The 25,948-nt window shown below is 41.7% G+C and overlaps 1 protein-coding gene across 3 annotated transcripts in view; it reads left to right on the forward strand.

Annotated features, from left to right (window-relative positions):
• The window catches only part of BRAF (B-Raf proto-oncogene, serine/threonine kinase), a 129,729-nt gene that overhangs the window by 13,830 nt on the left and 89,951 nt on the right, over positions 1-25,948 (forward strand). For 2 of the 3 annotated variants that reach the window (XM_054726046.1, XM_008150468.3), the window contains exons 2-3: positions 12,940-13,041; positions 24,786-25,049. In XM_054726046.1, the coding sequence (XP_054582021.1) occupies positions 12,940-13,041; positions 24,786-25,049 (366 nt within the window). The remainder of the gene's footprint in view (positions 1-12,939; positions 13,042-24,785; positions 25,050-25,948) is intronic. The other variant, XM_054726047.1, reaches the window with a different exon arrangement.

Raw genomic sequence — 25,948 nt, forward strand, 5'->3', positions numbered from 1 at the left:
TAGAGACATAAAGGAAAACCTAAATAAATGGTGTTACATACCATATATTAAGGATGGATTGGAAGAGTGCGTATGGTAAAATGCCAGTTTTTCTTAAACTGCTCAGTAGATTCATTGAAATACAAATCCCTATAGCTTTTTCTGTGGAATTTGACAACTTGATTAATAGTTTCTATGGAAGTAGAAAGAATTAAGAACTGCCAAGATATTCTTAAAGAACAATAAGATAGGGAGACTTCTTTAATCCATTTTTTCTGTCAAAAAATTTGGATGCTTGCTATATGGGAGGCACTACTGGGCCCTCGTTATTTATTACCTTGGTGAATATGAGACATGACTCCCACCCAAAAATCATATTCAAATTCATTTCTGGTGATATCTAGGGTTTTTAATAGACCACTTCATAAAATACCAAATGAGTACCAAGACTACCAACAAACTTAATTACTCTAATTTTTTTCCTGATTTTTGTATTTAAATTTTTTCTTGGTTTTAATATTCTTTTTATACTTTCTTTTATTAATTTTGTAAGTTTGTTTTAACACTAGAAAGCCTAGAAATAGGTTTTATTTTTAAATAGGTCTTTAAGATGTGAGTTGGATTATAGCCTTCCTTCCTTCCTTCCTTCCTTCCTTCCTTCCTTCCTTCCTTCCTTCCTTCCTTCCCTCCCTCCCTCCCTCTCCCTCCCTCCCTCCCTCCCTCCCTCCCCCCTGCCTTTCTCCCTCTATCCCTCTCTCTCCCTTTCTCTCCCCATTTCTCCCCTTCTCTCCCCTTCTCTTCCCTTTTCTCCCCCTCTCTCCCTCTCCCCCTCGCTCTCTGCCCCCTTCCACTCTAAAAATCAATGGTAAATATACCGGTTGAAGATTAACAAAAAAAGAAAAGAAAAGGGAAGATGAATAACAAACTGACGGGTAATACTAAATAGGTAGAGGTTGCTAGTGAATTTTATATGCTTATATGGGGTTAGGTGGGTGAATACCTAGCAAGGTATTTCTGAAAGGAAACACTTGCTTGGAGCAGTTGCTTACCATACTAAAGAAATGATGTTGGACCTCACCTCTTAGTTTGCATAATAATCAATTCTTAGTAGATTGAAGATTAAAAAGGAAAACAAAGTTGTTGGGTTTTTTTAAGGGGCTTTAATGAGCTCAAGTCAAGCAAGGATTTCTTTTAAAAATATATTTTTTTATTGGTCTCAGAGAGGAAGGGGGAGAGAGAGAGAAACATGAGTGATAAGAGAGAATCATTGATCGGCTACCTCCTGCATGGCCCACACTGGGGATCTAGCCTGCAACCCAGGCATGTTCCCTGACCAGGAATCAAATTCTGCAGGAGAAGAAGGGAGAGAGCCCGCAACCCAAGCATGTGCCCTGACCTGGAATTGAACTATGACCTCCTGGTTCATAGGTCCACTGAGCCATGCCATCCAGGCAGGCAAGGATTTCTTAAGACTGAAAACATTAACCATACAAAAATTGATAAATTTGACTACATTAAAAATATTAAATATTAGAGGCCTGTTGCATGAAGATTTGTGTAAGAATAGGCTTTCCTTCCCCTGGCTTCGCTCCTGGCCGTCCGGGACCCTGCAAGTCCTTCTGGAGTTCCCCCCACCCCCCGCCCCTTCCCTCCCCCTCCCCCTCATAGCAGGCGTTCAGCCCTGCCCGGCTGCTCCGCACCTGCATATACAAATTAATCCACCTTCTTTGTTGGGTTACTTTGCATACTCACTCCTGATTGGCTTATGGGTAGTCTCAGAGGTGTGGTTAATTTGCATATTTCTCTTTTATTAGTGTAGATTAATTCAATCTTCTGTTTATTAAGACCTTAAGAGGGTAAAAAAGACAAGGCACAGAATAGAAGATATTTGCAATAAATTATTCCAAAACTGAGCAGCTGAAAACAGCAAACATCAATCTGTTTCTGTGGGTCAGGAATCTGAGAGCAGCTTAGCTGGGTGGCTCTGGCTCAGGGTCTCTCATGAGGTTGCAGTCAAGGTGTCTGCCAGGCCTGCAGTTATCTTTGGCTGGACTGAGAGGAACCTACTTCTGTGCTCTCTCATCTGGATGTGGCAGGTCTCAGAAGATCCACTGCCTAATTTACTCACATGGGTCTCTTCACACGGCCACCTCACAGCATGGCTGCTGGCTTTTCCCATAGTAAAAGATCTAGAGGGAATGAGAGAGACTTCTTAAGATGGAAACCACAGTCTTTTTATAACTGAATCTTAGAAGTGACATACCATCACATCTGCCATATTCTGTTCTAACTTGCTTCTTAAGAGCACAATCAGTCTAGCCTACACTCAAGGGGAAGAGGTTATACAAGGACTTAGATACCAAGAGGTGAAGACCATTGAAGTCCATTTTAGAGGTTACCTACCACAACACAAAATGAATGGATGATTGGTGTGAAAAATAGACATAGAGAATTATGAGTCCCTAGCCAAGAAAGAACACCAAATGGAAGGAAAAGGGCAAAAGCCTGAACAGTCATTAGATTTTTAAAAAAGAAGTTTAAAGGACCAATAAACATATGAAAACATGGTTAACCTCATTAACAATTATGGGAATAGAAATTAAAAGCACAAGAGACCATTTTGTATAGACTAAACTGGCAGAAATGAAACATCTGACAGTATCAAGCGTTGGTAAGAATATGAAACAGTGGGAGCTCTTCCACTGCTGATAGTAGTGTAAATTGGAAAAACCACTTTGGAAAACAATAGGATGTTCTACGATCAGCAGTACCACTTCTAGACATTACCTTAGAGCAGTGGTGGTCAAATTTGAGTGTGCTTCAAAATCACTTGGAGGAGGGCTTATCAAAACAGACTGCTGGGACCCACCCTTGCTCAAGTTTGGTTCAGTAGGAATGGGGTACAGCTTGACAGTTTGTATTTCTAACAAGGTTCTAGGGGGTGCTGGTGCTGCTGGTCCAGGAATCATACTTTGAGAACTGACCATTGCTCTAGAGCAGCAATTTTCAGCCTGTGCTGCCAGAATTTTTAAAACATGCAATACCTGACTGTTTAGTTAGGGACACTGACCTCTTTTTCCTTAGATTGTCAAAAAAAAAAAAAAAATGACAACAGTCCAATTAAAAAATGGGCAAAGGACTTGTTTTGGTGTTGGTTTTTTAGTCCAGTATCTTTTTTTAAATATCCCATTTAGACTTTATTTTGATTCCCTTTTAACCTTTTGTATCTTATGTTCAGTTGTCATTCTTAGAAAGGAACTGGTTCCTATCATGAATCAGAAAATTGCCAGTTCTTCCCTTCAGCAAAGTACTGCTTTTATATTATGTGGTTTCATCCCATAATTTTTTGTTCCAGAGATGGGTGGGGAAAAGGATGGAGATAGAGAGGTGTGGCTCTACTCTAAAAGCAAATGTCTAAACCAGGTAAGAAGTCCATAATATGTCATATTTGGATCTTCTGTGATCTTGTTCTTTCCTACATCTCTATCTGTATCCATCAGCAATTCTTGCTGCATACTAAATGCTGTGGCACGGTATTTCACAAAACACACAATGGGGTACGTACTAACCACTCAACGTATTCTCCCATAGATAGGTTCCATAGTTAACAATTGGGGAAATTATAAAAGTTCCTCACTGTTCAGTTTCTGAGTTCAGATAGTGAGGATACTGTGTTATCTGAATATTAATTTGATTTTCTATTTTGCATATCAAGAGATTTATCTAAAAAGTATCTGAATCAATTTGGTGAGCAAGAGATACCTGTACTTGGGATTTCATAATTGGGCATGGTATGTTAAAGAATGAGAGGAACTGTATTAAAAAAACAACTTACTTTTGTTTAAATTAGAATTTCCTAGACTTCCTTGACTATGAAACATTGCTTATGTACAGTGTGTATTAACATGCTGTGAAACATTTAAGAAAATGCTATTGTAATACCAAAATCTTGCATTTCCTAGGAATGCATTGGCTGAGTGCTTTCTTCCTCCCCGCTCCCTTCAGTGGTTTCTGAATGAGGAGCCTGCCCCATTGGGAGGCTTCTGGAAATGTTTTGATTGTCAAAAAGATTAGGAGATGCTATTAGGCATTTAATGCCCACAGACCAAGGAACACAATGCACCTAAATTCTTGCACAGCAAAGAATTGCCTCACCCCAAATATCATTTATATACCCCTTTGAGGACACTGTACTCATCTTGTACTCATCCTTTAGAACTCAGTTCTGGTTATCTTTCCAAGAAGCTTTCTTTAACTACTTTTCCTCTCCTCCCCTCTCTTCCCCACCTTGATCATACCTACTTGGTGCTCTTACAACATTTTATGCACATATTGATTATTTGAACTGACCATGTTGCAGTATAGTTATGATTATGTACTTCTACCTAAATGTGAGCTCAGATTTCTACCTAACTGTGAGCTCAGATCTTTGAGAGAAGAGACATTCACATAGTGGGGATTTGGTAAATTTGGCTGAATAAAAGCATATCTATCATTACATATTTAAAAAATAGTTGCTTTTGAACATAGAAATCATTTATTGATCCACAAAAATGTTTTATAGAAATAATGTGCCACTTAATTTTATAATTATTCAAGATAATGAACTGTTTTAGCTCATTTTTTGAGTATTTTAGTTTATTAATTATGTACTTCATGCCAGACATTGAGAATCCCATTTGATTCTCAGATCAACTCTATGTAGTTTGTATTATTAAAATAATAGAAATATGTTAAGCTAACTCTGTTTTATAGATGAAGAAGCTGACACTTGGGGTTAAGTAACTTGCCCAAGGTTACAGAGCTTAATAAGTGACAGAGCTAGAATTCTGACTTTAAAGCCTGTGCTCGTAAACTACTATGCTTACCATAAATCTTCACCAGAGCCCTAAGAGTTAGGTATTATAATCCCCCTTTTGTAAATGAAGAGATAGGTTTAGAAAAGTTATGCAATTGGCACGCCCTTAAGTGAAGGGTCTGGGCTTTGAACACAGACATTGTGACTCTGGAGGCCATGCTCTTGACCACCATGTGATCAAAGCCTCCCCATGTCCTGTTGTATACTGTGCAGCTACTGTTTTCGTGAGGTTGTTAACCACAATTGACAGCTGGTGTTGTTTTCTTTATTCCTTTGGCACCTTCAGTTGTTTTTCTGCTAATGGTTTTAAATCTGGATTATTATCTTAAATCTGTTTAATATCTTGAGCAGTGCTCTCCTAGAGAATAAAATTTTTATAAGGTTTCTTTCTTTTAGCTAGGATTATAAATTTTTATAAACTCCACATGTATGAGTGTACTGGTATCTCTTTGTTAGCTTTTGTTGTTTGAATCTGTAGTCTCCAGACTTAAAAAATTTTGTACTCTATGAGGAAAAGTTTGAACTCATGGCCATTATTATTGCATGTCTGTTTTATTTATAAATTATATGTGTCCTACTGTACAAAATGAAACAAGAGTTGTGATGGCTTTGTCTCTAGCTAATATCTCAGGCCATACACCCCTAAGGGCAAGGTTCATCATTAACAATAGTGGATGCAGATCCATATTTTGAATAATCTGGATAATTTTTTTAAAGTAGCCAGTTTCTTGTCAGGAATGATTAGATCAGTATTTCTCAACCTAGGCACTGTGACATTTTGTCCTGGATAATTCCTGGTTGTGGGGGGCCGTCCTGTGCATTGCCAGTAGTTCCCTCCTTTCAGTTGTGGCAATCATAAATGTCTCCAGATGCTGCCAAATGTCTCCTGGGGGCAAAATCACCTGTGGTTGAGAATCACTGGATTAGATCATTCTTTTCATCCTGTATTGTAGCTGACAAATAGCTTGTACTAGGAGTAGGCAAAGTGTCAGCTTTGACATTCTTTTCTATCAGCAGTAGTGTTATCTTCAATATGAGGTTTGAAGTTTGTAGGAATTCTTTTTAAGGCACTTGTCTGTTTTGAAAAGTTTACTTTAGTTAACTAGATAATATAATCCATACGTTTACTTAGTGTTAGTAAGCTATAGTATGTCACAATAAGATGTATGTGCAAGAAGAGTGAGAACCCCACCATCAAGTACTCTGAAGTGTGCAATGTTCAGTCTTCAATATACTTTTGACCATACGTAACTTATCTGATATGAACCCTAGGTGAGGGTGCCTCTGTAAATGTTTAATATGAAAAATCTGATTTTTTGTAATATTCTAGATTTATACATTACTAAATAATGTAATCTGCCTACAATCTCAATAAAGAGTCTCCTGTGTGCCCTCATAGGTGTGTGGGGACCTATTTTGTAAACCATGGGTTTGGCCATCGCATTGTAACCTGTGCAGTTTTTGTCATTGCATCCGTAGTACTCAAAGGTGAAACTAACATAAGTTCTCTTACTGACTTCCACTTAACCAACTGATCAGGTTAACTGGTATTGCCCATTTAAAAAAAAATATTTGATGCCAAATTAGATGTGAGGCATATTTAAAGGAAGATCCCTGCCCCTATATCAAAGATTGGAGAATGAATGTTCATTTTTACAGTTTTAAGTTAAAATTAAATGTTTAAGGTTTTACCATTGCTTAGGATTTCCTCTTTTTTAGAATGGCCATTTATGTTCTCAGAACTTAGCATCCTCCTAGCTACCTTACAGGATTATTGTGAAGGCATTAAATCTATCAATAGTAATTCAGACTCTCATTACTTTTTACCTATAATTATGGCATGCTTTTAATGGGACTCTCACATCGTAAAATAAATTTCTAATAAGATCAAAAGCCATGTATAACAATAAGAACTACAAATTTAAAAAAGTACTGTATGTGCTAACTTAAATGTGGTTGTGCAATCAGGAGTGTACGGTAAATACATTATCAACACACACACACACACACAAATTCTGAATTGTGATTATGTGCCCAAAGAAAAAATATAGGATGCAGTTTAGTGATTATCTAATATAGATTGGGAGGAGGGTGATCAGGGGAGGCCTCTCTGAGGAAGTGAGATTTAAAGATCTCTTCTTCTATCTGAAGAAGCTGTGCTAATTTGCAAAAAGTGCCAGGCAAAGTTTTTTCCAGGAAGAAGAAATAATGTGTAAAGGCTTAAATCCTTTTCCTCTGAGAACAGGAACAAGACAGGGATGCCCACTTTTACCACTCTTATTCAGCATAGTACTGGAAGTCCTAGCCACAGCGATCAGACAAGAAGAAGCAATAAAAGGCATCAAATTGGAAAGGAGGAAGTAAAACTCAGCTTTCTGTTCGTATGTTATCAGTGAAACCTTTAAGTTTAACCACTCTACAAAATTATTAGCCACCTACCTCCCTCCTGCTTCCCAGCTTTATTTTTCTTTATAACTTTTTATCACCATCTGACATAATATGTATTCTGTTTTTTAAAAGGTCCTTTTCTTCCCACAACTAGAATGTATGCTCCATGAGTTCAGGAACTGGTTTAATTGCACTATATCTTCATTGCCTAGAACCCTGGCACATAACGCCACTCATTAAATATTAGTTGAATGAAGGAATTTAATATACAGTGATCTACTTTTACTTAAATTCTAACTACTGTCTCAACGTTCTCACCTGCCTTATGTTACAGAGTGTGTAAAGTGTCTGGTTAGAATACCTGATGACGGAATATTTCTTCCACTTCTCAGAGACACATAAACTATGCAGCATCTATGAGTAGTTTTGCCATTTATTAGCTCTCTGACCTGGGCCAAGCTTGTTTGTTTGTTTAAACTCTGTTCCCTCATCTGTAAAATAAGAATAATAATAGTTCCCTCCTTATTAGATTGTTGGAAGGAGTTGAACAAGTTTAATATATACACCGTGTAAACAGTGCCTGGTACAAAATAGGCAGTATATATAAGATTGTTACAATAATTATAGTATAGTATCCTTATCACTTGTTATTAGAGTACCCGGCACAGGGAAAATAGAATTGGACGCCAGAGAGATGTTATATTGATAGAGAAATTGGAAGACTTTGAAAACTGACAGTATGTTATTTTGGAAGGGGAAAATAAAGCAAATGAAATAGCCAGGTGATATATGTATGGTAACATTGTATTTTTAAAACATTCACACACCATGAAATGCTCTTCACAAAATATTATTCGTTAATTCAGGGTTTATTAAAAAATACCTAAAACTAGTGAACATACAGTTTAACTCTCTCTCTTGAGAGTCTTAGTAGTACCATTCTAGGTACATTGGAGAGAAGATAATTCATTACTTATACTGGATGCCTTAGAGCAATTGGACTTCATTTTCTCATGGAACCCTAGTGGAGAAAGAATGAAAATATCTTGACTGAGTGTGGCTTCTATTTCTCTGATCTTATCTGTACCCTGTTACTTCTCTAACCTCAGTTGAATTCTATTGAATGTGATTTCATCAGTCTGCTCTGAGCTTTCCCAGAATATAGAGTTTTTAATATTTTCATGCAGCCAGCACCCATAAACTACCTGCTTTATACTAGTGTACCTGGGTGCTAGGAATAAAACTGATCAATGTGATCAACTTCAAGGAGCTTACAGTCCTAACAGGCCATTATCCCCCAGTTAGTTACTTGTGAGAGTGTTTCCGCACAAATCTTTGATTTTAGTGTTGTGGGATGTGGTTCTGTGGAGTTTTAGAAAACTGAACAACTTGGGAGAATAACTTGGGATAGGAGGTTACAATGCAAGAAAATTTGAGGGGTTTTACCAAAATTCAGGAAACATGATATATTGTTAAGATGAGTAAAGGTATGTGCTGTTGAAAATCTGTAGGGCAAGCATGTCAAAACTCAAAGGCTAACATGGGCCAAATAAACAAGGTTTAAGTTTATGTGGGCTGCAAAAAAACAAAAGCTTCAATTTTCATAGAAACATAGGTTTATTTCGATAGAGACATGCTGAATACAAAGGGCTGAAATAAATGAGTAGTTGTTAGCATAAAATAATAGAACATTTTAATAAAATTAATATTTTTCTTTTTTTTAAATAAATCTTTATTGTTCAGATTATTATAGTTGTTCCTCTTTTTCCCCCATAGCTCCCCTCCACCTGGTTCCCACGCCCTGCCCTTACCCCTTCCCCACTGTCCTCGTCCATAGGTGTATGATTTTTGTCCAGACTCTTCCCGCACCCCCCACACCAACTTCACCCTGAGAATTGTCAGTCCACTCCCTTTCTATGCCCCTGATTCTATTCTATTCACCAGTTTATTCTGTTCGTCAGATTTTTTATTCACTTGATTTTTAGATTCACTTGTTAGATAATGTATTTGTGTCACTTTGTTGTTCATAATTTTTATCTTTACCTTTTTCTTCTTCTTCCTCTTCTTAAAGAATACCCTTCAGCATTTCATATAATACTGATTTGGCAGTGATGAACTCCTTTAGCTTTTTCTTATCTGTGAAGCTCTTTATCTGACCTTCAATTCTAAATGATAGCTTTGCTGGGTAGAGTAATCTTGGTTGTAGGTTCTTGCTATTCATCACTTTGAATATTTCTTGCCACTCCCTTCTGGCCTACATAGTTTCTATTGAGAAATCAGCTGATAGTCGTATGGGTACTCCATTGTAGGTTACTAACTGTTTTTCTCTTGCTGCTTTTAATATTCTCTCTTTGTCTTTTGCTCTTGGCATTTTAATTATGATGTGTCTTGGTGTGGTCCTCTTTGGATTCCTCTTGTTTGGGGTTCTCTGCGCTTCCTGGACTTGTAAGTATTTCTTTCACCAGGTGGGGGAAGTTTTCTGTCATTATTTCTTCAAATAGGTTTTCAGTATCTTGCTCTCTCTCTTCTCCTGGTACCCCTATAATTTGGATGTTGGTACGCTTGAAGTTGTCCCAGAGGCTCCTTACACTATTTTCATATTTTTTTATTCTTTTTGCTTTTTGCTTTTCTAGTTGGGTGTTTTTTGCTTCTTTATATTTCAAATCTTTGACTTGATTCTTGGGATCCTCTAGTCTGCTGTTGAATCTCTGTATATTATTCTTTATTTCAGTCAGTGTATGCTTAATTTTTGATTGGTCCTTTTTCATATCCTTGAGGGTCTCACGACATTTCTTGGAGGTTTCTAGAAGATTCTTGAGTAACCTTATAACCGTGGTTTTGAACTCTATATCCAGTAGTTTGCTTTCATCCATTTCTTTCATTTATGACCTGTTTCTTTGTCTCTGCATTTTGGCTGCTTCCCTGTGTTGACAGAGTGGCTTGGTATGCTAGGTGTCCTATAGGGCCCAGTGTCTCAGCCTCCACAGTCACCTGAGGTGGATGCTCTTGGTGCACCCCTTTGTGGACTGTTTGCACAATCTTGTTGTAGTTAAGCCTTGATTGCTATTGGTATCCCTGGGAGGAATTGACCTCCAGGCCAATTGGCTGTGAGGACTAGTTTGTCTACAATGGGAGAACTTCTATGCTGGAGACACCTTTATGGGCAGGACTTGCTTCAGTGGGGCTTTGGTGCTCACTGAGTCTGCCCCCTGAGTGTGTCTCTTATGGATGTGAAGAGTTGTAATCTGGATGGTCCCACTCTGACCACTGGGTACACTGGCTCTTGGATCTCCAAGGAGGTGCAAAGTAGGCCAATGACTGAGGCCACCCAGCATGAGCTACAGAGAGATCTGCAGATTCCTCCTCTTTGTTTGGGGTTTGGAGGTGCCCAGATGAGGCCCAGCTGTGAAGGAATATGGGGAAATTGAAAAGAGATTTTTGTTTATTCTGAATACTCATGTATTTTATTTTTTTATAGTTGAGAATATATTGTATTACTAGTATAGAAAAAACCTATAAAGTCCTATATAATAAAACCCTAATATGCAAATTGACTGAACGGCAGAACAACCAGTGGAATGACCGGTTGCTATGACGTGCACTGCCCACTGAGAGGGAGGCGACCGGCAGTGGCGATCAGGGGACGAGGAAGGCCAGCAGGCAGCGCCAGGCTGCCAGCCAAGGCAGGTGCCAGTGGGGGCCCCCCTGATTGCCCCGCCTGCCAGTCGCCCCACAGAGGGAGGCGACTGGCGGTGGGGGGGGGGTGGGCTGGCTAGCAGGTGGTGCCAGGCCCCTAGCCAAGGCGGGTGCCAGCGGGGGCCCCCCAATCACCCTACCCACTGGTCGCCCCACATATCAGCCTTGATCACCAGCCAGGCTTAGGGACCCTACCCTATATATTGGGAACAGTCTCTTAGATTTAAAAGTTAAAACCTGGCAAGGCTACTCTAACACTGAAAAAAACAGGATGATGCAGCGATGACATGCATGGACTCTGGCTTGCACATTTTGTGATCAGCCCTGATTCTGACACTTATAACTATATAACAAAGCCAATTACTTAACTTCTCTCTGCTTCAGTTTTTCCACCCATAAGATTGGTAAAATGGTACTACTGCCTCAGAAAGATCATGTTATGTACTATTTTTTATAATCAGGACAAAAAAATGTAGCTGCCCATACAACAGCAAGATGCCTTTCACCTGTATGAAAAGTATGGTCACTGGTGCATGCAGTGTCCCAGATTGCGAGAGGGATTTCCCACTGACGGTTTAGGCCCGATCCCCACGGCAATTGAACATCCCCCAAGGGCGCAGACTGGGCTGAGGGACACTCCCCACCCTCCGGTGCACGAATTTTGTGCACCAGGCCTCTAGTCCTATATAATAAAGATATAATATGCAAAGGGTCGTTACTCTGTGAAGCATAACGACCGACCATGTAACAACCAGATCATGGATCAGCAGGAGGGTGGGGCAGTGAGCTACAAGTGGGTAGCGGAGAGCTACAGGAGGGGGCAGGGCAGCAAGTTATGAGGGGGTACGGGGGAGAAGATGGAGCTACAGGAGGGCAGGGCAGCAGGTGGAGAGCTGCAGGAGGGGACAGTGCAGCAAGCTATGAGAGGGTTTAGGGGGGCAGAGGGAGCTACAGGAGGGCAGGGCAGCAGGCGGAGAGCTACCAGGAGGGCAGGAGCGAGCTACTGGCTACAAGTGGGCAGCAGAGAGCTACAGGAGGGTGCAAGGCAGCAAGCTATGAGGGAGGTGCGGGGGGGGGAGGGGGCGCGGGGAGCTACAGGAGGGTGGGGCAGCGAGTGGAGAGCTACTGGAGGGCGGCAGCGAGCTACTGGTGAGCTACTGGTGCACGGATTTGTGTGAAGGGCTACTAGTCTATATATATAAAACCTAAGCGACTGTTACAATTCAACGACCAGAATGACCGGTTGACCATTGTGCTCCCACAGCCAACCTCCCACGGCCAGCCAACCTCCCCTTGTCCCTCCCTCGAAGCCGGCAAACCTCCTGCACTCCCTCCTTCTTTCCTCCCTGTCCAGCAAGCCTCACCCGGCAGCCCCCTACCAGCAGCAGGCCCCTAGGCCCCGGCCAGCAGCTGGCAGGCCCTGACTGGCCTGGCCCCAATTGAGACGGGGCAAGACAGCCACAATAGGCCCTGATCACTGGCTAGGCCTAGGGACCCCACTCGTGCACAAATGATGTGCATCGGGCCTCTAGTCTACACTAATAAAAGAGAAATATGCAAATTGACCATACCTCCATGACACCCACCAGCCAACCAGGAGTGAGTATGCAAATTAACCCAACAAAGATGGTGGGTAATTTGCATATGCAGGTGCGGAGCGAAGACTGAAGGCTCTGGCCTGAGTGAAGACTGAAAACTGAAGACTGAAGAAGACAACTGAAGACTGAAGACGCTTGGCTTCCCTGCTGTGGCCAGAGTGAAGGCCTGGGTCCCGGGTGCCGGAGGAAAACTGGTGCCGGCAGCCAGGGGAAGGAAGGCCTATTGCACGAATCTTTGTGCAATGGGCCTCTAGTGTTTAATAAAAGGGCAAAACCACTATACTAAATAATTGAGTTTTCTAAGCTCTAAATTTCAAGGATTACAGGCAGTTGCTGCAATATTTTGATAGAAATCTTGAAGTATTTCTAATTCCTTTCCTAAATTATTTTTATTTAAATTGTTTTAAAAATGTTTTTTAGGTGTGGAATATCAAACAAATGATTAAGTTGACACAGGAACATATAGAGGCGTTATTGGATAAATTTGGTGGGGAGCATAATCCACCATCAATATATCTGGAGGTAAGCTTTTGAGTATTATATCCGTAGTAATTTTGAAAAGAAAAATAATGCATGTATAAAAAGCATTTGTACTGATAATATTAGTTATCTTAGGTAGTTGGATTAGAAACAATGGGAAAAGAGAATTAGTTTTGTCTTTGCTTTTTAATCTTGTTTCACTTGTTACAATAAATATGTAGTATTTTGTAATTTGGAGAATGTCAAAATTAAGAAAAAGTTGTATTTGAACTCCAAAATTTTATTCTGTTAAAAAAAAGTTTATAAAAAAGAAAGAAGATGATTCTGGAGGTCAGCAAATTAGTTGCCATGTTTAAAAAATGGGGAGAATTTTGTAAAATATCTTTTTTCCAGAACAGATCTCCCCCAAATTGGTTTTTGCTTTCTTATAGGTAAAATTTATAATGTTTAAATATTAAATAGCTCAAAATTACTTAGCTTTACTGTTTAATAGTGCCTTGAGGCTTTTGTATCAAGCCTTGAGTATCATTGTAAATTTATAGAGTTAGTCATTGTTCTTAATGCAATGAGGTAGTAGTTACTATTCTAATCACAGATAAGCTTTCTTGGCATTAGTTTCCTTAGGGTAAGTCACTCAGATTCCACAGCCAGCAAGCTGTTATGGAATCTAGGCAGTCAGGCTCCACAGCCTATTCTGCTTACCACTACACTATTCTGCCTGTCCCTGTAAAAGCTGGCTCCACAGTAATTACTAGCCGTACAGGGATATAACCCTAAATTACAAACGATCAGGTTACCATTTGCCTGCAAGTGCCAGAGATTTTCAGGCATGGATCGACAGACTCCTAAACTAAATTTTTTAAAGAGCAAGTTAAATCTTCAGTATTTAATGAGAGAGTTTGCATTTCTAAAATAAAATTGGAAGTTTGGAAATAACTGCTAATATACTGTTCTTTTTATATGGCTTATCCCAGAGCACACTACCAGGTAATATTAGTGCTAGGAGTAGAATTCATACCTCTGAATGCTATCTGTTTTACTTGTATGTCTGAGGAGAACAAGAAAGGAGCCATAAGGAGGCATATTATAGTCCTGAGGAAAATAGTAATTCTTTGTTAATCAGAATTAGGCAACTTTAACCAACAGTTTTTTCTGTCCACCCTTTCTCTGTCTTGGGAGACATATACAGTAGGTCCTCGGGTTACGTCGGAGATCCGTTCCTACGGCGCGACGTAACACGATTTTCGCTGTAAGTTGGAACCCACCTACCTACATAAGCACCTACATCCCTCCATGGAGCACATACAGAGCAGTAATGAAGTGAAACAGTAAAAAAAAAAAAAAAATTAAAAGAAAGATAACAGTTCTTGACCTTTACTTGTGGAAAATAAATAATAAAAAACATAAAGCATATATGTACATACGTCGAAATAACAGAACTTTTTTTTTTATTAATACTGTAAATGGGAGATGGCGATGTAACCACAAAACGACTTACATGATTATAACTGTGTAACAAAGCCAATTACTTAACTTCTCTCTCACCCATAAGATGGGGAAAATGGAACTATTGCCTCAGAAGGATCAGGTTATGTTGTTTGTTTTTGTGTTGTTGAGTTGTAGGAGTTCTTTATATATTTTGAATATATGTCTTGAATATCAATCCTAATCAGATAGATAATTTGCAAATATTTTCTTCCATTTTTGTGGGTTCCCCATTCACTCTGATGATAGTGTCCTTTGATACTCAAAAGTTTTTGGGTTTTTTTAATGAATCTAACATCTGTTTTTCTTCTTGTTGCCTATGCCTTTGGTATCATCCAAGAAAGCATTGCCCAATTCAATGTCATGAAGCTTTTCCCTATGTTTTCTTCTAGGAGTTTTATAGTTTTAGTTCTTATGTTTAGGTCTTTGATCCATTTTGAGTTAATTTGTATATGTGATGTAAGGTAAGGGTCCAGCTTTTGCATTTCATATCTAGTTTTTCCAGTACCATTTGTTGAAAAGTCCTTTCTCATTTGATGGAAATTTTGATAAATGCACTTGTCAAGACATTTTACCATATATGTGAGAATTTATTTCTGTGCTCTATACTCCATTGGTCTATATGTCTGACTTTATGCCAGTACCACACTGATTTGATTACTATAGTAAAAGCTAAGTTTTGACATCAGGAAGTATGAGACCTCTAACTTTGTTCTTTCTTAAGATTGTTTTGGCTGTTTGGGATCCCTTGAAATTCCATATGAATTTTAGGATGGATTTTTCTATTTCTGCAAACACTGGGATTTTAATAGGGATTGCATGAATCTATAGATTGCTTTAGGTAGTATTGACATCCTGAGTCTTTTTTTTTTTTAAAGTATGTTTTTATTGATTTCAGAGAGAGGAAGGGAGAGGGAGAGGGAGATAGAAACATTGATGAGAGAGAAACATCGATCGGCTGCCTCCTGCACACTCCCCACCGGGGATTGAACCCACAACCCAAGCATGTGCCCTGACCAGGAATTGAACCGGCAACCCCTTGATTCATAGATCAACACTCAACCACTGAGCTACACCGGCTGGGCAAGAGTCTTTAACTCTTGAATATGAACAGATATCTAAGAATAAACAGAAATGTGAAGAAAGCTTTTTAACAGAAATATAACAACAGAAATGGTCAAAATATGTACAGAGAGCAGAAGAAAATTATAGTTAACATCAGAGATATGAGAAGACATACTAATCTGTTCTTGTTTCGTGGCTGTACTAAAGAAGCAAAAGTAGCCCTGGCCAGTGTAGCTTGGTTGGTTGGAGCATCATCCCATGCACCAAAAGGTCTCAGGTTTGATTGCCTGTCAGGGCATATAACCTAGGTTGCAGGTTCACTCCCAGGAATGGGGCACATCCAAGAGGCAATCCCTCTCTCCCTCTCTCCCTCTCTCCCTCTCTCCCTCTCTCCCTCTCTCCCTCTCTCCCTCTCTTCCTCTCTCCCCCCGCCTCCTTTTCCTCCCTTCTCTCTAAAATAAAAATAGGAAAAAACACACACACACAAGAAAACATATCCTTGGGTAGGGATTTTTAAAAAGCATCAAAAGTAATAGAAAATCAGTTGACCATAAATGTAAGGCTTTATTTCTGAACTCTTTAATTCTGTTGTGTTGTTCTATATGTGTATCCTTATTCCATTACTACATTGGCTTTGATCTTCAGAGTAAATTTGAAGGTGTTGCTATTTTCTAAGTGAATTAAAAGTGGGGGTGGGTGGGGGGTGGGGATGAAGTTAGGAGCCAGAGAGGCATGGGAAAGGTTGGAATAAGTATTGTGAAGAATTTAATACGATGTTAAAAGTAAGTAACATTTTTCAGACAATAGTATGCAGCACTAAGTTCCGTGAATTGATAATGGAACTAATTGGCCTAGTTTCATTATTTTCTCCATCAATATGTCGTAACCTGAGAGGAAGAATGGAATAATTGAGTGGTAGGATTGACCCAAGATTAGTATTTAACAAACAAGTTAGTAAAACAATGAGACTTAGCCAGAGAATCTAAGTTGTTACCAGTGTCATTGTTGAAATGAGTCACTATTACTTAAAAGAAGACAACAAAAACCTAAATCTGACAAACTTGAAGGGATTAATATTGACCATGAACACATTAATGTGGTAGTGAGATGGAAGCTTGAAAAGGTGGGATAAGTGTGTGCATAGCGGTATGGGATGTTATAAACTGAGATCTCGACATCATTTGGAACTCTTGTAAAGAACGATATAGTATAGTTCTAGATCTTGAAGGTAGTGTGGAAATAAATGCCTTTAGAGATTCAAGGTATAAAGAACTTTAAGGCAAGAGTATTAAAAGAGTACTAGGTGTACCGGTTAATAATGGTGGATTTTGTAATAAAAAACACACAATAATTTCAAGAGAAACATCAAAAGTGTTTTATTCAAAGTAATGTCCATCGCTAGCTACACATTTCCCCCATCTTTCAGGTAATTTGTGGATACTGTCCCAATAGAACTTCCCTTGTTTTAAGGCAAACCATTTGGAGACCCAATTTTCCACTTCTTCGTATGTTTTGAAGTGCTGCTCAGAAAGTGTGTGTGCCATCGATCGGAACAAGTGGTAATCTGAAGGAGCAAGATCTGGTGAACATAGCGGGTGGGTTAATACTTCCCAGGCAAGATCTTTTAACGTGTCTGTAACTGGTTTTGAAGTGTGTGATGGTGCATTATCATGAAGCAAAATTACTTTGCCATGTCTTCTGGCACATTCTGGTCGTTTCACGATCACAGCGTGGTTCAAATTGATTATTTGTTGTCTGTAGCGATCAGTATTAACGGTTTCACCTGGTTTTAGAAGCTCACAATACACCACACCTTCCTGATCCCACCAAACGCAGAGCATTGTCTTCTTTCCGAAGCCATTTGGCCTTGCGGTCGATGTTGATGGTTGACCGGATCCACCCATTTGTGCATGTGAGATTCTCAAAATAAATCCACTTTTCATCGCCAGTCACAATTTGATGTAAAAAAGACTTTCTTTCATGCCATTGAAGCAACATTTTACTGATGACTTTTCAGTTTTCCATTTGTCTTTTGTTCAGTTGACGTGGCACCCATTTTCCTTCCTTTAAAATCTTTCCCATTGCTTGTAAACGATCGGAAATTGTTTGTTGAGCAACGTTTAATCTTTCTGCAAGTTGTTTTTGAGTTTGACACGCATCTTCATCCAATAATGCTTGTAATTGTTGGTCTTCAAATTTTTTCGGTTGACCTAGACGTTCTTTGTCCTTTATATCGATCGAAATCATCACTTTTAAAGCATTTAAACTAGCATTCACAAGTATCTTGAGATAGAGCATGTTCACCATAAGCTTCCCAAAGTATTCGATAATTTTTTCTTCAAAATAATGAATTAAAACATCCCATAAATGCTCTCTTTTTGGCATGAAATCTGATATTTTTAAGTGTAAAAATATCTATGATGTTAACACCTTCAGCAAATTTGACATAGGAAGTTTTGAAGTTGTCAATACAATAAAATAACATACATATCAAATCGCATATATATCAACATATGTGAAACTCCATCTATTGAAAAAAATCCGCATTATTAACTGGTACACCTAGTAATCAATATCCACACTGAATGCAGCCAGGATAATAGGGTGAAATGTACCAAGCCAGGTACAAAACAAGATAGGCAAGTGCGTGGTAGATTGCAGATGTAACAATGGAGAGAGGTAGAATAAATAAGTAAATGTTTTGTATTTAAGAAAAGGTGAAGGGCCTGGCGGGTGTGACTCAGTGGTTGAGTGTCGGTCAGGTCACATGCCTGGATTGTGGGCTCAGTCACCTGTTGGGGGGGGGGGGTGTGCAGGAGGCAACTGATCAGTGGTTTTCTCTCATCATTGATGTTTCTATCTCCCTCTCCCTTCCTCTCTCTGAAATCAATAAAAACATTAAAACAAAAAAAAAAAGAAAGAAAGAAAGGAAGAGGTACTGATAAATGCAGTGAAATAATAGTTTGTAATCCACAATTGAGGAAATAGTGTATTTTCAAAAATTAAGAAAAACGTTTTGATAAGTAATATTCAGAAGTTTTATTGTTTACATGTGTTTCTTTTCCTAAGGCTAACTTTGTGTAGTGAATGTGCTGCCCAATAAATAAGAATATTTGATCTATGCAGGGAGGAACTTTTGCCTCCCTGACTGCATGTTTACAATCTTCAAAGGGTAGTAAATGCATTGGTCTTTAGTTTTGTGATCTGAGCCCCAAACAGTGCCAAGCACATGTATGCTCAATATATATTTATTTAAGGCTCAATAAGTGGAGCATATAGGAAGAGCTACTCATAAATAATTAGCACTTGGAACTGAAATTTGTATAGAAATACAGATAAGAAAATTTTTAATCTATTTGGTTCTTGGAATGCTGTGAAACATTTCAAGGTCAGGGTAGGGCCTTTAAGTAGGTTGTAAAAAAGGCTATTTACCTCAGTAGCTCATTTTAGTATTTTCTTCTTTTTTTTCCCCCAAAAATATAAGGTAAGATCTAGCATACCACGTACAGTGACCTTTTCTGAAATGAAATTGTTGCTTCATTCTCTTCTACCTTTGGTAATTCTTCCTTCCTTATAGAATGAATTTCAGGCTTCATAACATGATATCTATACTAATAAAACGGTAATATGCTAATTAGACTGAGAGACCTTCCAGGAGACCTTCCAGACATCCTTCCAGACAAAGACATGGTGGTGGGGCTGAGGCAGAGGCGTTTAGGGACGATCAGGCCAGGAGGGGAGGGCAGTTGGGGTGATCAGGTCAGCAGGGCGGCAGTTGGGGGCAAGCCAGGCTGGGGGGGCAGTTGGGGGCGAGCAGGCTGGCAGGGGGGCAATTGGGGGAGAGCAGGCTGGCGGGGGGGGGCAGTTGGGGTGATCAGGCTGGCAAGGGGGGCAATTGGGGGTGAGAAGGCTGGCGGGGGCAGGGCAGTTGGAGGTGACCAGGCCTGCAGGGCAGGGCAGTTGGGGGCATCCAGGCTGGCAGGGAGGGCAGTTAGGGGTGATCGGGCCAGCAGGGGAGCGTTTAGGGGGTGATCAGGCTGGCATGCAGAAGCTGTTAGGGCAATCAGGCAGGCAGGCAGGTGAGCGGTTAGGAGCCAGCAGTCCCAGATTGTGAGAGGGATGTTCAATCCCTGTGGGATTGGGCCTAAACTGGAAGTCGGACATCCCTCTAGGGGTCCCAGATTGGAGAGGGTGCAGGCCGGGTTGAGGGACACACACCCCGTGCACAAATTTTGTGCACCAGGCCTCTGGTACCTAATAATAGACAAACATGTAAATTGACCGTACCTCCGCTACACCATCAGCCAATCAGAGTGAGTATGCAAATTAACCCAACAAAGATGGAGGTTAATTTGCATACATAGGTGCCCAGCAGCCTGGGTCCCGGGAACTTTCTCAGCACCCAGGTCACTCCGAGGTAGGCCCCCCCATGGGTCCTGAGCAACCTGGGAAGGGGTGGAGCCAGGCGATCGGAGGGAGCTGGGGGTCTTCAGCCCAGGCCCCAAGCCCTGGCCAGAGGATTGGGGCCTGGGCAGGGGCAGAGCTGGAGATCGAAGGGAGCTAGGGGGCCCCTGCCCAGTCCCTGAGGCTATAGGCCTGGCAGGGGTGGAGCTGGTGATCAGAGGGAGCTGGGGGTCCTCTGCCCAGGCCCCAAGCGCTGGCCAGAGGCTTGGGCCTGTGCAGGGGCAGAGCCGGGTGATTGGAGGTAGCTGGGGGGCCCCTGCCCAGGCCCGGAGGCTTTAGGCCTTGGCGGGGGTGGAGCTGGCGATCAAAGGGAGCTGGGGGTCCCCTGCCCAGGCCCCAAACCCCGGCCGGAGGCTTGGGGCCTGGGCAGGGGCGGAGCCAGGCGATCGGAGGGAGCTGGGGGTCCCCTGCCCAGGCCCCAAGCCCTGGCCATGGTTCTTTAAGGCAGTTGTAATCACCCCATACTATAGTTCACCATTTCTCCCTTAAAGATGAAGTACTACAACCATTTATGAAATGCTATGGGGAGAATAAAGGTTTAGAAATGACAATTCACAGCTCTCAAGGAGTTCATTATTGGGCTGCTGAGAAGCAGATGAATATATTTTTATTTGTGTTAGTACTATATGTGAGAAATAAACAAAGAACATTCTTGATACAAGAATGAGGAAGGAAGGGGGTCTTAACCTTTTGCACTCTGATGTCGAGTGTGACTCGACACGGTTAGCATTAGAATAAAGGAATCGAGAAAAAAGCAAGCGAGTGCAAAGGGTTAAAAGGCTAATATTTTTTTAAAAAAGGCTAATATTTAGATGGATGGAGTAAGTGGGGAGAAGAGAGTACTGAGTACAGCATAAATTGTGTAACAAAGTAGGGAGGCAGAAAATTTTAAGACATAGAGGAAAAACTATAAACTACTATAGGTGAATGTCATACCTGGGACACAGTAAGGGATCAATATATATTTGTTTCATTTAACTGAAGACTAGGAAAACAAACAATAAGACTGAAAATGTGGTGGGTAAGGGACCAGATTATAGAGCATATATATATATATATATATATATATATATATATATATATATCCTACCTTATAATAGAGAAACATGCAAATTGACCGCACCTCCGCTATGCCCATGATTGGGCCTGCGAGAGGCTGGGGGCGGGTCTCCAGGTGGCCTTTCCGGCTGTTGAGAAGACCAAGATGGCGGCGCCCAATCCTCTTAGTTCCGGGGGTCCTCCGCAGGATCGCCACCCAGGGGGGCGTGGCCGGGCACAGCCGGGCGCTCCGCGGGTGATCCAGGCGGCGATCGCCACCCGGGGGGGCGTGGCCGGGCACAGCCGGGCGCTCCGCGGGTGATCCAGGCGGCTATCGCCACCCCGGGGGGGCGTGGCCGGGCCCAGCATGGCGCTCCCGCGGTGATCCAGGCAGCGATCGCCACCCGGGGGGGGCGTGCCCGGGCCCAGCCGGGCTCTCCGCGGGTGATCCAGGCGGCTATCGCCACCCGGGGGGTCGTGGCCGGGCCCAGCATGGCGCTCCCGCGGTGATCCAGGCAGCGATCGCCACCCGGGGGGGCGTGCCCGGGCCCAGCCGGGCGCTCCGTGGGTGATCCAGGCCGCGATCGCCACGGGGGGCGTGGCAGGACTTGCCCAGCCGCTCCCAGGGTCCCTGGGAACATTGCAGGCATGTGGTTGCTGAGACCCAGACCAGGCCTCTGGCCACAGATTCATAGCTTTGCAGAGACCTAGGGCAGGGATCTGCTTTATCTGCAGAGAGACAGAGGTTCTGCAGTGCCCCCAAGACGTGGGTGGGCCCAGCCAGGGATCAAGGGGCATGGAAGGACTCCTGGCAGAGGGGCAAGGACCCTCACCCCTGAGGCGGGGGTTGAGGGGTGGAGCCACCTCAGTGAAGGGGTGCTGCACTGCAGGGTACTGGACTGACTGACGTGATTCAGAGAAGCTCCCAGTGCTAATGGGCCTCGCTCAGGTGGCCTTCACACTTCAGAGGCAGTGACTCCTGCTCCTGCCTTCACCCAAAAGCAAGCTCGCTACACCCTGCCCCATAGCAGAGCATGCCTAGGCAGTGAGTGGGAAGCCTTCCACCTGCTTCGGAGAAGGGGGGGCAGTAAAGAATGGGGGGAGAGGAAAGAATGTGGAGCATCCGCAATGAAGAGGTGCTTGAGAAAGAGGCTGGGACGCCTGACTGGAAGGTTTGTTCTGTTTGCTGGGCCGCTGCCCCTTAGGAAGCGCAAAGAGCATGGCTCTGAGGGCTTCCTGAGTCAAGTTCCACAGCCAACTGGAATTGGCCTCAGTTTCCTGGTCTGTAAAATGGATGAAGCGTGTCCCAGTGCCTTCACTGATCTTTGATGGCCAATTGAGATACTATATAAAGAAAATGAGGGAAGAAGTGAGAAAGAAAAGGAAGGACAAAAAAACACAAAAGAAAGATTGAAAGGAACCTGTAAACCCATTGTCACTTAAATAGGGAATATAGTCAGTAGTGTTGTAATGATGGTATGATGCCAGGTGGGTACTAGAAATATCGGAGAACACTTTGTAAAGTATATGATTGTCTAACCACTATTCTGTAACTAATATAAAACCTGAAACCAATACAAAATAATGTTGAATGTAAAGAAATGAAAATTGGAGTGAAATTTTTATGAATTTCAAAGATTAAATAAAAGCTGTAAAGGAAGGAAGGGGAGAATAAAAAGTGTTTTTCATTTTGCCACTTCATTAAAAAGACAGTTGTCTTTATGTGGTGCTTTTATGCTTTTCTAAGTCATTATCTCATTTTAATTTCCGGGCAACTTAAATACAAGATAAGTATTCCCTCCACTATTTAAAGAAAGGAAATCTTGGTGTCTGGTCCTAATGATTCAATCGTCAAGCCCTTATTGTAAAGCAGGGTTAGTAAAATTTTCTGTGCAGGGTCATATCTATATAATAAAAGCCTTGGGGGTGATCAGGCCAGCAGGGGAGGGTATTTGGGGGCAATCAGGCCCGCAGAGGAGCAGTTAGTGGTCAATCAGGCCAGCAAGGAAGCAGTTAGGGGGCAATCAGGCAGGTAGGTGAGCGGTGAGGATCCAGCAGTCCCGGATTGTGAGAAGGATGTCCAACTGCAGGATTAGGCCCGATTCCAGGAATCGGGCCTAATCCTGCAGTTGGACATCCCCCGAGGGGTCCCATATTAGAGAGGGTGCAAGCTGGGCTGAGGGACACCCTCCCCAGTGCACGAATTTCGTGCACCGGGCCTCTAGTATATATATATACACACACACACACACACACACACACACACACACACCGTATTTTCCGGCGTATAAGACGACTGGGCGTATAAGATTTTCCTGGGTTAAAAAGTTGTCTTATGCGCCGGAAAATATGGTATATACATATATACATATTATATATATGATATATATACCAGAAAAGCAGAGTTACTGTATTTTCCGGCATATAAGATGACTTTTTAACCCAGGAAAATCTTATACGCCCAGTCGTCTTATACGCCAAAAAATACAGTATATATACTAGAGGCCCGGTCCACGAGATTCATGCACTGGGGCATGGAAGGGGTGCGGGGGAGAGGAGGGTGTCCCTCAGCCTGCCCTGTACCCTCTCCCAGTCTGGGAGCCCTGGGGGATGTCTGATGGCTTAGGACTGCTTCCCACTGGGAGTGGGCCTAAGCCATCGGTCGGACATCCTTAGCGCTGCTGCGGAAGCAGAAGTTTCTGCCACTGCCATTGCGCTCACCAGCTGTGAGCCTGGCTTCTGGCTGAGTGGTGCACTGACCACCAGGGGCAGCTCCTGCTTTGAGCATCTGCTCCCTGGTGGTCAGTGCACATCATAGCAACTGATCATTCCGCTGTTTGGTCAATTTGCATATTAGCCTTTTATTATACACTAGAGGCCCAGTGCACAAAATTCGTGCATGGGGGGGCGTGTCCCTCAGCTCGGCCTGCACCCTCTCGCAATCCAAGACGCCTCAGGGGATGTCCGACTGCCAGTTTAGGCCCGATCCCGTGGGGGTCGGACATCCCTCTCACAATCCGGGACTGCTGGCTTCTAACCGCTCACCTGCCTGCCTGCGTGATTGCCCCTAACCACTCACCTGCTTGCCTGATTGCCCCTAACATCCTCTGCCTACCTTCCTGATCGCCCCTAACTGCCTCTGCCTGTCTAATTGCCCCTAACCAGTATGGCTGCCTGCCTGCCTGATCGCCCCTAACTGCCTCTGCCTGCCTGTCTTTTCCCCCTAACCACCTCTGCCTGCTTAATCGCCCTTAACTACTCTGCCTGCCTGCCTGCCCCTAACCACTCTTATTTTTCTGACAAATCTAATACCTCATCTCCTTTTCAACTTGTTTGTTCTTAGAGCAGGGGGAGAGGAGTGTGAAACTTTATGTGCCAACAGCTTTTTTTTGGGTGGGAAACAATTTTAATGAAGAGGGTACGTATCCTTGATGTAGTATAGTATTTTATACTATCTTCTTTTATTAATACTCATAGATATTATAGACATCTCTTATATGTGTGTATCAGTTTCTCATTGTAATATAATGTAGTATCTTATAACAAAAGATTTATCAATTTAAAGGTAAAAGTAGTCATTTACAGTACTTCCAGTGCTTATTTTGAAACTCATAACTTAAAACCCTGTTAGCTAAATTATAAAGAGATTATCATCGAGGACTTAAATTTTATGTTTCCTTTTGATACTGTCAGGAAGAGTTCCAGATTCACTGTAAATCTACTTTATTTTGTAGGCCTATGAAGAATACACCAGCAAGCTAGATGCCCTCCAACAAAGAGAACAACAATTATTGGAATCCCTGGGGAATGGAACTGATTTTTCTGTTTCTAGCTCTGCATCAACGGACACCGTTACATCTTCTTCCTCTTCTAGCCTTTCAGTGCTACCTTCATCTCTTTCAGTTTTTCAAAATCCCACAGATGTGTCACGGAGCAACCCTAAGTCACCACAAAAACCTATTGTTAGAGTCTTCCTGCCCAACAAACAGAGGACAGTGGTGAGTCAACTTTTAATATCATCATTCCTTTTCTTTGTATTTTTCAGAAAGACCACTTGTTGAAAATGAAATATATCATCACTTTATACTCACTGGTCTTACAAATTGAAGCATTTCAAACAAGGAAAGAAAATAAAATTGTTTGGTGCCAAAGTCTGTGTTCCTTAACTATAACAAATAGTATTGTTTTTAGTGTCAGATTCGACATTTAATCCTACTTACCAAACTTGAACCATGCTCAAGTTTAAGTACTAGTTCAGAATCAATCAGAATTTTAAGACTAGTGCTTACTTGTTGTCTAACATCTATCAGGTAAGATTCATTCTTCACCCTAGAGAATTCTCTTTGGATTTATTTTTTCTCTTGTTTATATAAGTTTTGATTGTTGATCATTAGTATCACCGTTAGAATAGAGTACTCTGTAAGTTTCATTTAGAACAGAGAAATCTGAAGAATTATTTTGGATGGTCTGTAATCCTCAAGTGCAATAACTACTGTCAGTAGATTTAGTAAATAATGCACCCTTATACATCATTACTTTTTATAATGCATATTGCTTTTGATATTAACAAAAACCATTTCATTTCCAATAAAGTCAAAGTAGTTTTTAATTATTTTTCTCAGGCAGCATCAGTGGTAATGCTTGTTCTTCATGGAAAAAGTTTGCTCACCTGTGCTATAGTGACCTCCAGTAGGGTCAATTTTTCACCATGTGCAACAGAGATTTGAGGATTTATGTGTGGGAACATAAGACTAGGCCTTGTGACACAGACATAGTTGGGATTTAGATCTTTACATAAAGCTGAGCCTTGAAGAGCTTTACCTTCAACAAAAGGGTGAACTGGAAGGAAATTGATTCACCAGCATCCTATCTAATAAAATAGTAATATGCAGATTGA

Source organism: Eptesicus fuscus, chromosome 14 (assembly GCF_027574615.1).
Source record: "Eptesicus fuscus isolate TK198812 chromosome 14, DD_ASM_mEF_20220401, whole genome shotgun sequence".
Classification (NCBI taxonomy): Eukaryota; Metazoa; Chordata; class Mammalia; order Chiroptera; family Vespertilionidae; genus Eptesicus; species Eptesicus fuscus.